This window comes from Nomascus leucogenys, chromosome 20 (assembly GCF_006542625.1).
Source record: "Nomascus leucogenys isolate Asia chromosome 20, Asia_NLE_v1, whole genome shotgun sequence".
NCBI lineage: Eukaryota > Metazoa > Chordata > Mammalia > Primates > Hylobatidae > Nomascus > Nomascus leucogenys.
Window position 1 is genome coordinate 34,291,431 of NC_044400.1, and position 16,535 is coordinate 34,307,965.

Consider the following 16,535-nt stretch of genomic DNA (forward strand, 5'->3'; position numbering starts at 1 on the left):
CCCGGCTTAGTGCCTGGGCAGGGCCTCTCTCTCCTTACAGGTGACATCACAACCCTCTCAACTCCCCCGGGAGACCATCTGCTCTGCCTGCCCTTGATCCTCTCAGGGGAGCTGATGCATCACACCTGGTGACAGCTGCTTCCAGCAGGCGGCCACTCATTCAGCTGGACCTTGAGGAGGGTGGGCCAGCAGTCCCTCAGGACCTGCCCAGGGTCCCTGCACCATCCTGGGCTCCCTGGCAAGCCCACCTGCTCGCAGAGCAGCTGCGTTACCCTCCCAGAGGCAGGCACTGTGGCGGACATGAGCCCCACGCCTGGCTGACGCCTGCCTCCCCACCCTGGGGAGTGACCTGCCTGCGCCTTGTCACTAGGAGGAGTTTGGGGGAAATCCTGGAGGAACAGGCCTGTGTGTGAATCCCAGCTCTGCCACTGGTGACCTTAGGTGATGAGTTATTTAGGCTCTTTGAGTCTCAGTTTACTCATCTGCAAAACAGCGCCCCGACAGTGTGGCCTGAATGAGACTGGCCTGGCCTGGAGTGGGTGGCAGTCGGTCACAGCCCCTCCCTGCTCCCAGACTGCACCCTCGGGACAGGAATGCCCTCATTGTGCCTCCGCTCCTCAGCAGTGCCACCACGCTGGTGTCACACCACAGGACAGTGCCTTCCCTGGCTTTCCCTCCATCAACTGTGGTCGGGCTGGAGGATGTGGCTGTGCCGCTGCGAAGATTTCCCTGCCAGGGAATGTGGGCCAGGATTCCAGGGAGAACACAGCTGCACACTCCACAGCCCGGCTCCCTGCTCCACGACAACACCCCCACCCCACCCTGGCCATGATGACGCAAACAGAAAACCTCAGTGCTTACAGATCCCGATCTCCCAAGGTCGCCAATGCTCCAGAGAGGTAAATATTTACACAGGAGCCTCTGAAACTCATAACTCAGAGGGAAGATGCTCCCCCTGCCACCTAGGGGCTGCAAACATTTGTTCCTGCAAGCCCTGCAGCAGAAGGCGCTTTCTAATTCTCAGGTGGATGGTGATGTGTAGGCCCTTCTGTCCTAAGCCAGTGGGGGCACGGCAGCAGGGGTGCTGCAAATATGGGGCTGGGGCCACGTGGGGCGGGGGCACATTCCAAGGCTGGGATGATGAGGGGGCTGCCATCCCCACGCTCCTTTCCGAGGGGGTGCGAGAAGTTTTATCCACAGACCTGTGCCCCGCAGGGGCAGCCCTGGGTGCGCCCGCAGCAGATGGTGCCCAAGGGGCCTGGGGAGTGAGGGTAGGGCCAGGCACCAGGCTGGAGGCACAGAGAGCAGTGTCGTCACTGTCATGGGGGAGGCTGAGGCACAGGGCGTGGACATCCAGCTCCTTGGCCGGGCTTGAGGGGTGACACAGGCAGGCTTCACTCTGGGAAAGGCCCACCCAGATTTTCACTGGGAGTTGGGGTGGGGGGGCCCTGTGACTTCACAGCCGTGGGTTCCAGGCTCTGGTTTTAGCTGGTTTTAGTTGGGTTTCCTTCCAACTCAATCTCAAAGGGACTCCAATACAAGGGGCAAAATTGCTGTGAGGGGGCCCTGGCCCAGGAGGAACTGCCTGCTCCTCTGGCCTTCCTGGGCTTGGGGCCGTGCAGGTGCCACCGTGGGCAATGCTGAGGATCTCCAGGGAAGGCCCTGGGGGCGGGTGCATGCTGCAGGCAGGATGCTGTTCAGCTGCCATCTGTCCACCCGCTCACACTAACAAGCCCCTGGCTGAGCTCTCACCACCAGCAGGGTCCCATGGGGTTCAGAGGTCAGCAGGCATACCTCTTCTTGGCATGTGCCTCAGCTGGAGGATGGGATGTGCCTGCACCAGCCTGGCCCTACCTGGTGCAGGCACCGGGATGCCGCAGGCCCAAGCCCACACATGGAGAAATGATGAACAGGAGGAGAGAAGCGGGGAGCATGCTACCCATAGAACCTGGCACCAGGACACATAAAGAACCCTTACAAACCCATATGCAAAGAACAAACAACCCTGTAAGGGAAAACAGGCCAAAGACGTGAACAGGTTGGTGGGGGAGACCTCAATGGCCGATAAACACATGGTAAGATGCCACCTCTCCGCCATGGGGAAACATGCACTAAGAGCACAGAGGTCCCATTTCCCGGCTCCTGGCCTGGCAGAAATGAGCCAAGAGTGCCCGCCCAATCGGGAACCACAGGCAGAGCATGGTGGTGAGGAGAACCTCCCTCTGACACACTCCTATGGACACATAAGGACCGTGAGCGAGCACCGTGGCCGCACCTGGACTGTGACAGCCAAAGTGAAATGCTCCCTGCAGCTGCATTAGAACCGAGCTGAGATCCGTCTGGACTACCTTGATGTTAAGTCAAGCAGTCAATGAATTAAACATGCATGTCAGGGACCAACAGGGATAAATCTCAAAACAAGGCTGAGTGAAGACAGCAACTTGCAGAAGGTCAAGCAGAGTTTGATAACGGTTCTGGAAAGTTAGTAACATCAAAACAGCACTGTGTATCGTTTAAGGAATACACACATCTACAGCGAAAGCATAAACACAAGGGCAGGAAACACGTGAAACAAAGGACAGTGGTGCTGAGCGTGGCTGTGGGGAGGCAGGGGTGGGGTGGAGCCGGAGTCTTCACCTGCGAGCCGCACCCAGCTGAGCCTGCGGTGGGAACACAGGTGAAACTCCACAAGGCTTCCCAGTTACACCCCCGGAGATACCCTGTAGGGGGTGACAGCAGCTGGTGGGGTCCAGGGAAGGAAGGAACCACTGTATTCAAGGAACAAGGCCTGGGCCCTCAGCCAAGCGGGCCTCTGTGCAGCGCCAGCATCACGTGGCATCCACCCCTTCCTCCTCTTGACCTGACCCTGAGTTCCTCTTGGTTGGGTCTCGAGGTTCTCAGATGGCCGGGGGGTGGGGTCAGGCTGCCACCCACAGGGTCTCACGACCTGGGCACCAGGACAGATGTGCACAGTCTCTACATCCTGGCTGCTGGCCAGGGAGGGCCAGAGCTTTCTGGAGATCCTGGTAGAGACAGCCTTTTGTCAAATGGGCACAGTCAGGAAGACACTGGGTGGTCCCAAGGCCATAGCCCAAGGTGAGCAGGAGACCCTCACAGCCAAAACACAGCATGCTCCAGGTCATCACCTTGGAAGGCCGGTGATGACGCTTGGTGATGTCCCAGATAAGAGGACCCAACCTGCACAGACTTCAGCTGCTTTGAGGGAAGCTCCTTGCAAACCACCCAATTCATGGAGTGAGAACAAGAGCTGACTTCCTAGCTGGCTCTGGAGGTCTCTTCCCTGTCTCCAGGAGACATGGGTCAGATTCTAGCCTCTTATAGTACAGAGGCCACAGTGGAACTGTGGGTACAATTCCAACTGTCTACCTACTGCACAGGCACTATCAGTATGCCCATTTTACAGATGGGGAATCTGAGCTGCAGAAGCCTTTGAGATGCAAAGCCAGGATTTGGCCCAGCTGGTCTGGCTGCAAGCCTGGGGCCTCTCTTTTGCTCTGCTGCCACCCCTGGTATGGCCCCAGGGTTCCCCAGCCCCGAGGTGGGTCCTGGTCAGCCTCGCCTGCCCTCCTTGTTGCTGGCTTACCCATAGAACCTTCTGTCCCTGTTTGCTGTGGAGGGTGAAGGATGGTGTGGAGCTTACAGAGTGGACTCTCATCTCCTACCACTCCATGAGGTGGGAAAAGAAAATGAGGCTGAATGTTCCCAACTTCTCCAGGCGGGAATGGGGCCAGAGCTAGAATGCAAACTGGGCTGGCCCCAGAGATCGGACGTTCCAATGTCCACCTGATACAGCTTCTGAGCAGCGGCCTGGGCTGACGAGTGGAGAGCCCCTCCTAGGGAACAGCTGGGATCCTGGACAAGGACCAGGCCTGCCCCAGCAGGAGGCCCTGTCACAGGGAGATAACAGGCCCCTGCCCCTGCCCCTGCCCAGCGGGGGCGGTCACCCATGGCCACTGACCTCTGTGGCTTTCAAGGCTTCGTAAACAATTAACTCCAGAGTTTCAATCTCTCCAGTTTGTATCTTTCCAGACAATTAGTGATTTGCTCTGATGGCCCTCCTGTTGGGCCTTTTAACGTTCTCTGTGTAAACAATCCTAGGCAGCTGCGCTGGTCACGTGTGGCCTTCAAAGGCAGGCCAGGTGCAGGCTGTTGGGAGCTGCCTCTCACTGAAGCCCTGGCCCCACGGTCAGTCTCCCCATGGCACGCGGACAGCTGCTGACGGCTAGCTCTCCAGATGAGGAACTGGGCCTGCACTAGGCTGCAGAATGCTAAGGGGTTATGAGGGGCCGTGGCTTCCGTAAGACATGGACACAGTCCGGGGCTGAGGGATCATGCGGTCACCTGGGTCACAGTTAACAAGTCACTGGTTCCTCTACAGAACCAAATGGCAGACTGCCACCCCACTTTTAGAGATGGGAAGACTGAGGCTCAGATAGATATCTACCTGGGCCCATGAGACCCACCGGCTCCAGCCACAAGGTAGGAGGGGCTGCCCAGGGCACTCCTCTCTTCCTTGGACTCTCAGCAGAGCTTTCCAGAAGAAGCCCACCCAACACACAGCCCAGGGCCTGAGCAGGCAGCTGAGTCCCTACGGATTCCCTGCCCTCCACCGCAGCCTCAGCGCCTGGTCTGCAGAGAGAGGACCCAAGAGCTCCCGAGGTGGCCCTGTGGAACTTGGGGCGTGTCACCCCCACAGGCATGCCCCCGCAGTGAGCCGGGCCCTAGCCCCAGCCCCAGCCCCAGACCACACGCTGTGTGAGTCAAGGAATCAAGGACCAATGGTGGGGTGGGTGTGAGGCCCCAAAGGTCCTGCGCCCTGGAGGGAGTTCAGGGCAGGGGCACCGCGGCAGCAGAAGGCCACAGGCTGGCGGGGACAGGTGCAAATCCTTAGCGCAGCTCCCAGCACCCACAGAGCTGGCTCAGGAGCAGCTGGTGGCATGGAGGGGGAGAGCTGTCCTGGATGGTTTTCGCTCCATGGTCAAGGAAAACAGCCCCAGCTTCACACCTCAGCTGGGGTAGGATGTGTGTGGTCTCTGGTGGCTGGACAGCCTCCCTCCGCCCATCTGCAGATCCTAAATGTCCTCTAACAGCCTCCACCCTGGGTTGGGTGGTCTAGGATCAGCACTTGAATGCTCCTGTGTGGGCGTGTACCTGCCATGTTTTTCTAAAATGACATCCCTTGCAAGCTGGGGACTTGGGAAAAATGTCCTATCAGGAAAGGGGCACTTTCAGGAAAGGAACAGAGAGATTAGGCCACACGTCCTACAGTCAGAAAGCAACGGGCCTGCAAGCAGGGGCCTCTCTCCACTCACGCCGTCCCATCTCCACTGCCCCCTCTTGCTGTGAGTGGCCAGGTCTCGGATGATGTGTCTGAAACCCAGCTGTGCTTTCCGAGCGCTGCTTCCATTCCACACTCCTGCTCATCCTGCAAAACCCTGTGTGTGGGAGGCTTCTCCACCCACTCAGGGCACTGGAGCCCACACCTCTTGCTACCACCAGCTCACTGTCATTTGGCTGGAGCAACTTATCCTCCAGGTTTAGGACTATTTTTTTCAGCATAACATACCCCACCCAAACCCAAACCAGACAGTAAATCTTCACAGAAAGAGCCAACTGAGTTTCTGAAAAGGCAAGAACAACAGTCTTAAGAGATGAAAACCTTTTTGCAAACAAAATGTCACCTCACCTATAAATACTGCTGTGGAGTGGGCCACAAGGAGAGGAGAGCAGGTGCCAGTGAGTGTACAGGTGGCTGCAGAGAAGTGCCCAAAAAGCAGCTGGCAGGGGATGGCCCGAGTCTGCCGCCCGCCTGAATCACGCAGCCCTTCCAGTGGGGCTCCCCTCTGACTGGGCCCCACATGCTACCACTCAGTAACTGCTCCCCAGAGCTCGGCTTCTCATGCTCTTCCCGCCTCAAACCCAAAAGACGCACCACACGCTACCACCAAGCGGGGGCTGAGGTCTGACCCAGAAACACCTCACAGTCTTTCACAGAGGGGGAATGTAGCCCCATAAAATGCCATGTGGGATGGTGATGGCACCCAGAGAGGGAAGCTGAGGGGTTGGGGAGACTCCTGGGCTTCCCACCTCCTCACCCTCCAGCATTCACCGGGGCAGAGCAAGGACACTGGAGCAGAGGGATGGCCTAGACCCACCTGCACCCACACATGCTCACAGCACTGCCTCCTGCACAGCTGATCCTCTCTGGGCCGGTGGTGGCATCGGTGGTGCAGGACCAGAGGAGGACCTGAAAACAGCCCAATCTTATGGGGGAGGTGGCAGAAGGGGTGGCCACACTGTGCCAGGAGCCAAGCACCGCCATGGGCAGTCTCTGCTGCCAGGGGCCGACTCTCAGGCAGCCTTGCCAGCACTACATTTGCAAAGCCCAGAGCCCAGGCATGATGCCTGTCCTTCTGCTCTGAGTGAAGGCTGCCAGATGTCTTCCAGTAAACGCAATGACACGGGCCTACATGTGAAACTGCCCATGTCTGCCCAGGTCTCAGAAGCCCTCGTGTTCTACATCTGGCTGGTCTGGGCCAGCGACGATCGTCCCCACCTGTGGACAGCCTTCCATGAGCATGCAGGGGTTGCTGGGAGCAGAGGGCTGGGTGCGGCATATAGCCTTCAGGACAGACAAACAGATGTCCACATGCTAGCTCCTGGCCCTCCAGGCTGAGGGACTGACAAATTCCCCACCTTCTCTGGGACCTGACTTCCTTGTGTGGAACATGCGGTCTTGGGGGAGTGTTGGGTCCAAACAAGATGACCCATTCCAAGTGCCTGCTAAGCGCGCAGGGGACAAGAGTCACCCTGCCAGCCTCTCTACATGCCCCCATGGCTTGTCATGCCTGTTCCTCATAGAGGTGGAATTCAGTCCCACAAAATGCCACGTGGGATGGTGATGGGCACCCAGAGGGGGTGCACCCCAGGCCCCTGGGAGCTGCAACCCTCTCTCAGCAGGGGTGAAACTCAGCCACCTGTGAGCAGGTAGGGACATGTGGGTGACTGGGCATGGCTGCTCCCAAGCGCCCTACATAGATGGGCCACTCCAAGGGCATACTCATTGGGCAAGGCTTTGCAATAAAAACCATAAGATTGGCACTTTTTGGTGATTTAAGAAAATAAAATTAAAAAAAAATTCACAATAGGCCAGCGCGGTGGCTAACGTCATCCCAGCACTTTGGCAGGTGAAGGTGGGCAGATCACCTGAGGTCCCCAGTTCGAGACTAGCCTGGCCAACATGGAGAAAACCCGTCTCTACTAAAAATATAAAAAAATTAGCCAGGTGTGGTGACGGGCACCTGTAATTCCAGCTACTTGGGAGGCTGAGGCAGGACAATCGCTTGAAACTGGTACGCAGAGGTTGCAGTGAGCTGAGATCGCGCCATCATTGTCCAGACTGCACTGGACAGAGTGAGACTCCATCTCAAAAAAATATTCACACGCTATTCAGTACCAATGAGCGTGCCACTGACATGGGTGCTCACAGACCACAGGTGGGAGCATACCAGGAGTGGGTGTTCTGAAGAGGAAGGTAACATTTGTACCGAGAGCAGTAAAACATTCAGACTATTCAACTCAGAAATTCCACTCCTAGGCATCTCCAGAGGAAATGAGAGCTATGCAGAACATTGACACATGAGGAGCATTCCTGCAGCAGTCCCCACAGAGTACAGAATGGGCAACCTGCACGTTCACCCACTGCCAGCCAGCGGTGGCACACCTAGAGCGGAGCAGCTGCAGCCACTCAAATATTAAGTTTTTAATGACAACAGACAACATTTATGGTGTAATTTATATGACGGCTTCAATTACAGTGGAAAAACCATGTATGGGGAATGGATGATTTTCCTTTTCTCCCTCTGCCTCATACTTTCCTCCCACTCATCTACCAAACAATCATTATAACCACAACAAAGGGGGGTGTGAGAGAAAAAGCCTCCAAGTCCCTGAAGGACGACAAGACCAGGCCCCTTCTCCTCCTTCCTCCTGGGCCCTGGAGGACGCCAGACCCAACATGGCCACTCCCCCGCATGGCAGCCAGAACTCCCGCTGAGAAAGAAACCTGGATTCCCCGGCCCTGGGGACCAAGGTGGGCACTGAACTCTCTGGGACTGGGCTCTCTGATCCAGGAGCAGGAGCAGCCCAGGTTTTATGTGTGAAGTGCCTAGGACAGGAAGCTGTGGCTTGAAGACCACCAGAGCAGCATGGCAGAAATGATCTCCCAAGCCAGAGGACCATCTAAAATGATCCTGCCACCAAACCATTCATAAGTTTGCCTTATCATGTGTCTGCTTAAAAAAAAAAAAACGATTTTTTAATCTGTTTTTAGTGAAAATCTACGAGCATCTTGACCACAGATTCCTTTCTCATCTTAACCAAAGCCCTCTCTAGGCAATGCAGGCACAGTGACACCCCCAGCCTGGTCCCCAGGTCCTGTTCATTGGCCCCAGTCACATGCTCTGGGTAACATCTGTCCCCATTACAGCGGATGAAGGTTTGTCCCTTGATCTCAAAGAAGAAAGTGGTTATGAAGGTAAGGTGGAAACTGTCGTGTGCCACGGAAACAAAGGCTCTCATCTAAGCCACCCCCACTGGTGCACCCCACCAAGCAGCCCCACCCCCACCTGGTGTGCCCCCCAAGCAGCCCCACCCCCACCTGGTGCCCCACCAAGAGCCCCACCCCCACCTGGTGCCCCACCAAGCAGCCCCACCCCCCACCCCCACCTGGTGTGCCCCGCCAAGGAGCCCCACCCCCACCTGGTGCCCCACCAAGGAGTCCCCAGGTTCTCAGGGAACAACATGACACTCAAAGCTGACTCTGTGAACCCGAGTCACAGGGAAAGGGCGGGGACAGAGCCCAGGAAAAAAAAATTCTCACGGTGCCAGCATGAGGGCAGTGCCAATGCACTGTACAGGTGCCAGGATGGCAGACGGGAGAGCAGTTGAGGCGCCTAAGGCAACGGGGAGCCTAGGAACAGAAAGCCAGGGAAGGCTTCCTGGAAGAAGGGGCATCTGAGCAGAGACTGAAAGGAGGGGAGGAGCAGGCAGAACAGTGGGAGAGGGGAGCAGGCACGCCAGGTGGAGGGCACACAGGCCCAGCACCAGGCGGATTTCTGGAGTCTGAGAAGGCTTCAGGATCACGGAGGGCAGGTCACAGGCGAGGGTGCAGGCTACTGCGCCATCCCTCCTGCAAGGAAGCACTGTCTCTGCAGGGCAACGTCACAGAAGCTGCGAGCCCACTAAAGGCTCCAGAGAGGTCCTGGTGCAGAGAGGACATGAGCTGGGCCCGGGTCCCTCGCCACGGTGGCCCAGACGCCACACTTGGGCTCCAGATACCCTCCGTGGCCCCAAATGAAGCCTACATGATTTCACAGACATTTCCAGGGTAGCCTGGGCAAGACCTTGACCATGCCTGCTCTTGCGATGCCTTCAGGCAGACGAGAAGAGGAAGGAGGGAGGTTCTGGCTCTGGAGCACCGTCTGGACCCTCTGAGTGACAGCAGAGTGTGGGGTGCTAAGACATTCTAACCAAGTGGTCCCTGGAATGGCTGGCCATTTGGTTGCTGCCTGGGGATGGCCACACCTCTTCGAGGCCAGCCAGCAAATGTCCTTCCAGTGCAGTCTTACAAGCACCCTGGCTGATGTCGGCAGATGAGGCAGCCCCCACGGTGAACACGGGACCAAAGACGGACCCGCCAACGCTCTGCTCACACTTGTTCTTCTCTACCAAGGCAGCCAAGCACTAACAGCCACTGGAAGTTCCAAACCATATTCCAGGAAGACGTCAAAAGCCTGTCCATCTCCACGGACGCCCAGCTCAGAGCAGCCCAGGCTGACACTGTGCAATGGGGAGGCTGGCAGCCCGGAAGAGCCCCACCTCTCTTACGCACACCACAGGCCCACTGAGGCCCTCCCAAACCGCAGCAGGGGATGGGAGGGGCTTGGTGGAGACGTTCCAGGAGCCAGCCTTGGGCAGGGAGGCGGGCAGAGCCAGGAGGAAAAGAGGGTCTCAGTCCTCAGAGAACATGGAGAGGGCAGTGCAGAGCCAGAGTGAAGACATCGCAGGAGGGCCAGGGTGACACCTGAGTCTCCTGACACCAAGCCCACTTAACACCAAGCACCCCAGCAGGGACGGGCACTGCCCCTGATAGAGAGTTGCTGGGTCCCTGGGCAGATGCAGGAAGCACATCCCAACCGCCACAGCACAGCAGCTTAGCCCAGCCCCAGCCTGGGCCAGAGGACTCAGGTGGCGGGGCAGTGCTCAGCAGGTGGAACTCAGTGCAGCTCGGCCCTGTGAGCACAAAGCCAAGATTACCTTGCCTCCTGAGGAAGCTCATTAAAAAAGCAATCTACCTAGTGCCTGCAACAGAACTGAAGGGAGTGGAGGTGGAGAAGAGGGTGGGGTGCTGTCACCTGCCTGGTAGCACAACCCACTTCCAGAGTGGGCGGCAGAGGGGGCCTCCTGACAGCCCTGGAAGCCTCTCCCAACCCTGCCGCATGCTGCTGAGCTGGCAATTTCCAGGCTGGCAGCCCACCTCCGCCAGAGGCATCTGCGTTTTCCATTCTTGCTCCACACATGGTCCCTGGGCAGGGGGAGCCAGGCCTTTCTGGTGTAGCACCTGGGGCCCCATCGGCCCCACCTGGTCCTCCCACTCTCATGGACAAAATCCAGAGAAAGGAGGCCAAGGCCCTTCACCCTGGGGACCCACAGGCATGCGGGGCTGCAGGAAGAGCGTCCTGGTTGCAATCTAGGGCTGAGATGGCCTCTGCTGAGCAGGCTTGCTTCAAAAGCTCCAGCTTCTTGGCGGCCCGAAGCTTCCACGCACTCCTCTTAAGCTGCTGAGCTAAGTCCCTCTGGCAAAGGGGGTGGCCCCCACCCTTGCAGCCCCCACAGGTAGGGAGGCGTCTGTTGGTATTGGTCAGTGACCAACTCTGGGAGCCTACTGCTCTGGCTGGCAGAAGGGTGGGTGGGGGCATGGCTGTGGTCCCAGGCACAGCTGAGCCTAGCACAGAGAGGCTGGACCAGGGTTAGGGGGGCCCTGCAGCAGGAACGTGCATCTGTGCAGAGCAGACTAAGTGCTGGGCCGGAAGCAATCCTTCAGGGGCCCTAGACAGGCAGCTCTGTGACCGCCAAGTGTAGAATGTGGCTGTAAGGGGCTCAGAACATCACCTCCCAGGCTGGGAGCTGCAGTGTGTGTGTGTGTGTACAGTGGGGGGTGGGGGGAGAAAGGAAAGTGGGAAGATGCCCCTCCAACTCTAGGACCCCAATTTCCTGACAGTCTGAGAAAGACCACAGAGCAAGGATTGAGGTCTGTGCAGGGGAGCAGTGTCTCGGACTCGACTCAGCTCCAGGCTGGCTGGACCTTCTAGGCTCCCCAGGCACACCTGAGAGCCTACAGCCTCTGGACCCAAGAGTGCCAGCCAACACGCCTACAACCGCCCAGCCTCCTACCACCAGCCTGTCTGCAAACTCAGTCCTAAGGCAAATTTGGAAGAGAAACAAAAGGCAGACAAGAAGCCCTGCTCCTGGCCCTTCCCAGCCCAGACTTTGGGGAGAAAGGCCTCGCAGGACATTCCTGCAGGACGAATGGGCACCAACAGGAACAGGAGGAAAATAACCCCAACTTTAACTGCTGGAAACCCACCAGCACCCCAGGTTTCCCTACAAACGGCTTCCCAGAAGAGCTGCCCCGGCACCCCTCCCATGCTCCGTGTCCTCACGCAGCTCAGCTCTGTGCTCTCCAACTCCCGCAGACATGGGGCTGGGGGACCCCAGAGAAGGGGTGTGGCAGCACAAGTCCCCTGGACCAGCTCAACTACCCCCAACCTGGCTGGTGGCTTCCTGGGGAACGTGGTCCCCCATAGGCTGGCTTTTGTTCCTCTCTCCAGGCAAGCCTGTGCCTGGAAGAATTCGGCTGGCAGGCCCCACTGGGAGGACAGGCGGTACTGCCTCCTCCCTGCCTCCAGCCCCAGGTCAACAGGGCCTTTGTTCTACCTGCACACACCGGCAGGCAGGCGGGCAGAGCTAGCCCCCTTCCCTGGCAGCTCTCCCACCCTTCGAAGGCAGGCACTCCAGGCACAGGGGCGGCACCTCACTACTCTCACTTCCACTTTTGGGACCACAGCACCGAAGCGGCACGGGGAAGCCAACATTCCAAGTAGGCCACGCACACACCCAGAAGCCCGCGTCCCCAAGTCCGGCGGGCCAGACCTCACCGTGCACAGCAGGTAAGGTGGCCCGAGGGCAGCGGGCGGGGACCCTGGAGAAAACCCGGGCGCTGCGCAGCCAAGCCGGCAGTGGGGCAGCACAAGGCAAGGAAGAGGGTGAGAGCGAGGTCAGAAAGCGCGGTGACAGCCGGCCCAACCAGAGGAGCTGGGAGCCTCGGGCGCTCGGCAGGTCGGGAGGGGTGGTGGCGAGTGGGGGCCCCCAAGAGGGCAGAAGGGGGTGGGGAAGGCAGGGCCGACCCAGCACAGCCCGGCGGGCATACGGCCCGGCCTCGGGGGCGCAGCTGCGCGAGGATCCCGCCGCCCGGGCGCTCACCTGGGCGTGCGCAGCGCGGCGGAGTCGCGGCGGTCCAGCACGCCGGGCACGCAGTTGGTGAGCTCGGTCCAGTCGGCGTGCAGCCCGCAGCTCCAGCCGGTGGAGAAGCGGGAGAAGAGCCAAGTCTCGCGGCGGTTGGGCCGGTAGCAGGTGCACTTCTTCTGGCCGGGCCGGCAGTCGCACGGCACCTCGAGGCGTACGTTCTGCACGAGGTGGCGGCCGAAGGTGGTGCCGCCCGTCTTCTGGATGTGCAGGAAGACGATCACGTCGTCGCCCTTCATGTCGAAACGCAGCGAGCGCTCCAGCTCTCGGACCGGGAAGTAGTACTTCTTCTCGTAGTGGGGGTCGGGCGTGGGGAACAGGTCCAGGTCGTCGGGCGGCGCGCGGCCGCCGGGCGCGCCCAGGCTCAGTCCCGGGCCCGCGTACTGGTACAAGATGAGCATGAAGCACACCGAGCCCGCCACCACCAGCACGAACTTGCTGGCGCGCTCAACCATGGTCCTGCCGCCGGCGCGCCGCCGCCGCATGTGTCACCATCGCCGGGGCCCGGGCGCGGGGCGCCGGGCCTGGGAGGGCAGGAGGCGCGGGCGCAGCTGCCTCCGCCGCCGCCCGCGCTCCGGCCCGGCCCGGCTACTCGGCGCCCAGGCCGCCCGCAGTGGCGCGGGCCCCGACCCTCCGCGGCGCCATGGCTGCTCCCCGCCCGGCCCCGGCTCCCCGGGCCCGACGCCCGACTCCGCTCCCGCTCGGCCCCGCTCCCGGCCCCGGCCGGCACAGCGCGCCCCGCGCCCCCAGCACCAGCTCGCTTCGCTCCGCTCCGCTCCGCGCCGAGAACGCTCTGCGCCGCCCCGCGCGCCGCCGCGTCTCCGCAGTCCGCCGCCGCCCCGCCCCGGCCCGCCCCCGGCCCGCCCCCGTGGCGTCTCTTGCAGTCGCCGCCCGCGCCGATCCTCGGCCCCGCCTCCGGAGTGCCGGGGTTCGCCGCGGGTGCTGGGCGCGGGACCTGGGTCTGCTGCGGTGGCGAGGCCGCTAGCAGGCGGGCAGCCAGCGACTGGGAAGTGATTCCGCCCGCAGGGGAAGGGGGGACCAACCGGCAGTGCGGAGCCCAGGCGTGGGAGGCTGTCTTGGCTGGGGTCGCGGCAAGGGGGCCCGGCGGCTGGCGCATCTGGAGCCTGGGTCCGTACCCCCTCCTCCCCAAGTCCCGGCCGCCCGCGTCCTCGCAGCCCGCACGGGAGGAAAGGCCTTGACCTTGCACGCTGGGGCGCTGAAGTTAGACGCTAGCCGACTGGGCTGCACTTCCAGGGACCAGGGCGGCGGGGGCCGCCCACCACCGGGGCCGAGAGGGAAAGCGAGGCTTTGCTTTCCTGCTCGACCCCCTCACCCCTGCGGCTGGCTTTGGGACAGTGCCCCGCAGCCCCGCATTGAAGCGATGTTGGGCTGTCTGCAGAGGTCTGCGGACCGGCTTTATGGCTCCCTCCTTGTTTGAAAGGAATTTCAGACAAGGTGCATTTCCCCCCTCCATGTTTATTATACTCCAATGAAAGAGTTACAAAACATTGAGCCAATTCTTAAGAAACGTGAGTGTCTTTCGTGGGTCGGTTGGAGAGTCCAGCGGCCCGGGCCCATCCTGGCTGCGGAGGGCTCGCTCCCCGCTGGCTCACGTGTGGGCCGGGTGGTGCAGGCTCCTCACTTGCCGCCGTCCAGCCTGGCAAGCACGCGGCATTCGTGGGCGGGGGTCCCGCCAGGTGCCCACTCACGCTGCTTGGGCTCTGGCAGTACTCGGAGGCTGCAGCCCGTCGGAAGCGCAGGAGCGGGGCTGGGACCTGCCAGGATCTCACAGCTGCAGGGCCGGCCGCGGTGGGCCCTAGTGTGTTGGTTCAGGCCAGCGCGGGCTCTGGGAGCGAGTCTGGCTGCCAGGCGTGGGCTCCCAGTGTCCACATCAAGCCCTGCCAGGGGCGGGGCGGGGGTGGTGGTGCCCTGCCTTCCGTTCTGTTGGGGACCGGAAGCGATCATCGGGTGTCAATCATGCCTCAGTAAAGCTGTTAAACGTAGACAACGTCACACCAGAAAGCCCTCCTGGAAGCAAACCCAGAGAGCTGGAAAAACCAACACCCCAAACCCAGCTGAGCGGGCGGCATGCATTTTCCAAAGGGACCGCAGGAATATCCGCTGTGGACAGGCGGGTGCAGCACCCTCAACACAGCCCAGCGCACCCTGGAGTCCATGGTGTGGGGTCCTTAGTGGGACTTAGGGCCCCGAAGCCCCTGCTCATCTTGTAGGCTGCTTTAAAACTGTCCCTGGCCCGAGGGTCCTGGGGGCAGCTTGGTCAAGCTTCTCCAGAAGTGACTCATTCCTGTAGGAGTGGGGGTGCAGTCCCCGTGGAACACAGGTGGGGCCGCCCTGCAGTGTGCTTAGACCTGCCTGCTTTTGCCTGCAGCCCCTTGACACAGTCTGTGCCTGAGCCCTGGGGAGCCTTCCTGTATGGCCTAGGGGAGCAGAGCTGCCCCGGGTCCACCCCCTAGATGTCCTTACCCAGATAAGAATCCTCTACCAAGTGCTACATCATAATTAAGGCTGCTCTTTTGGAGACCTGCTGGGTGCCAGGCATTGTAGAGGTGTCATTTCCAATTCCATCAGCAAATCTGCGGGGGTAGGCTGTGATATCCATTTACAGAAGAGAAAACTGAGGTTCAAAGGGGTTAAGACCCTGGTTCCAAGGTCAACCACTCTCACCCCATGAGAGTCAGCGGAGCTGGGATCCTGATTCCTGCTGTGAGCCCCAGAACCCTGCCCTTCCCCACCTCTGCACTTGCCCCAGCTCCCCAGGCCAGGGATGAGGGCAGTGAGAGCGTCCACAGGGGCTACTCCTCAGAGCCTGGTGACCGTCACTGCCACCAAGGGGGAACGTGGGCCCAGAGTGTTCAAGGGAAACTGAAGCAGCTCCGAAGGCCAACGAAGCCATCAGTACTTGGGCCATGGCTCCACCCTGCGATGATCTCACTGTCCCAAGGGGGAAACTGAGGCCCAGGCAGGGACGAAGTGCCTGTGATAAGGTCCCACCCTTGAATGGGAGCCAGAGCAGCCTGACCCATGGAGCAACATCTCCCAGAACAAGCTATTTAATCAAACTTCATACCTGCCACACTGGCTGATGGGGAGCACTCACATTAGCCAGGAAGCCCTTTCTTTCCAGAATTCTCTTAAGAGGAGGGAAATCTGCCTGGCTGCCTACAGGACTTTGCTCAATCTTCCACTTTGATTGAAGCCCTGCACATGCACCTGAGACCCCAAGGCTGTAGGTGAGTTTCTGGGGTCTGAAAACCAAGTCAGATGAGCCACCCATCAGTGGACACTTGAGCCGAGTGGAAGGCAGCTCGAGCCCTCGTTGGCGGGGCAGCTTGCATCACGCTACTCCCCACCACTTCTCGGTACTCCCCGCGATGAGTCCTCAGTGTCATGTCTTGGAAAATGGACAGAAGCGCGCAGTCCGGGGCTGGCGTGGGGTTCCAGGAGGTCAGCGGACATAGCCAGGCCCTCAGGAGGCGCGCTCTGCGTGCTGTTTCCTTTCTTCCCTGGGTGATCTCCTCTGTGGCCAAGGTTTGCCCCAGCCCCGAGAGTGCATATGAACTAAGTATTTGCTAGGGGCAGCTTCTAGCCCTGACTGTTTGTGGAGTCCAGGGAAAAGCACTGGCAGCTCTTCTCAGTGGCTTTGTCCCCTGAAGATCCACTTCACCAATTCTTTGATGTCTGATCTCTGACTTAATGGCAAAGAAAAGTAAAAGAACACGGCTAGTAGCAGACTGTGATGATCCCAGAAAAGGCATTAACGTTCGGCTTCAGGAATGAAGCCTCATTCCCGGCCCACCGTGCGGTCTCAGAGTCTGAGAACCACGAGATCAACCGCAGCGCCCCCTCCCGGCGCACAGTCCCGCGGACGGCCGCGCGGGGGCAGCACGCGGCCCGGCCCCCGAGCGCCC

General features: G+C 60.0%; 1 protein-coding gene across 1 annotated transcript in view; it reads right to left on the bottom strand.

Moving 5' to 3' along the window:
* Positions 1-13,396, bottom strand: part of HS6ST1 (heparan sulfate 6-O-sulfotransferase 1) — a 54,285-nt gene extending 40,889 nt beyond the window's left edge. Inside the window, exon 1 of the mRNA XM_003278149.3 lies at positions 12,565-13,396. Within this exon, the coding sequence (XP_003278197.1) occupies positions 12,565-13,091 (527 nt within the window). The 5' untranslated portion in view covers positions 13,092-13,396. The remainder of the gene's footprint in view (positions 1-12,564) is intronic.
* Between the last annotated feature and the right edge of the window lie 3,139 nt (positions 13,397-16,535).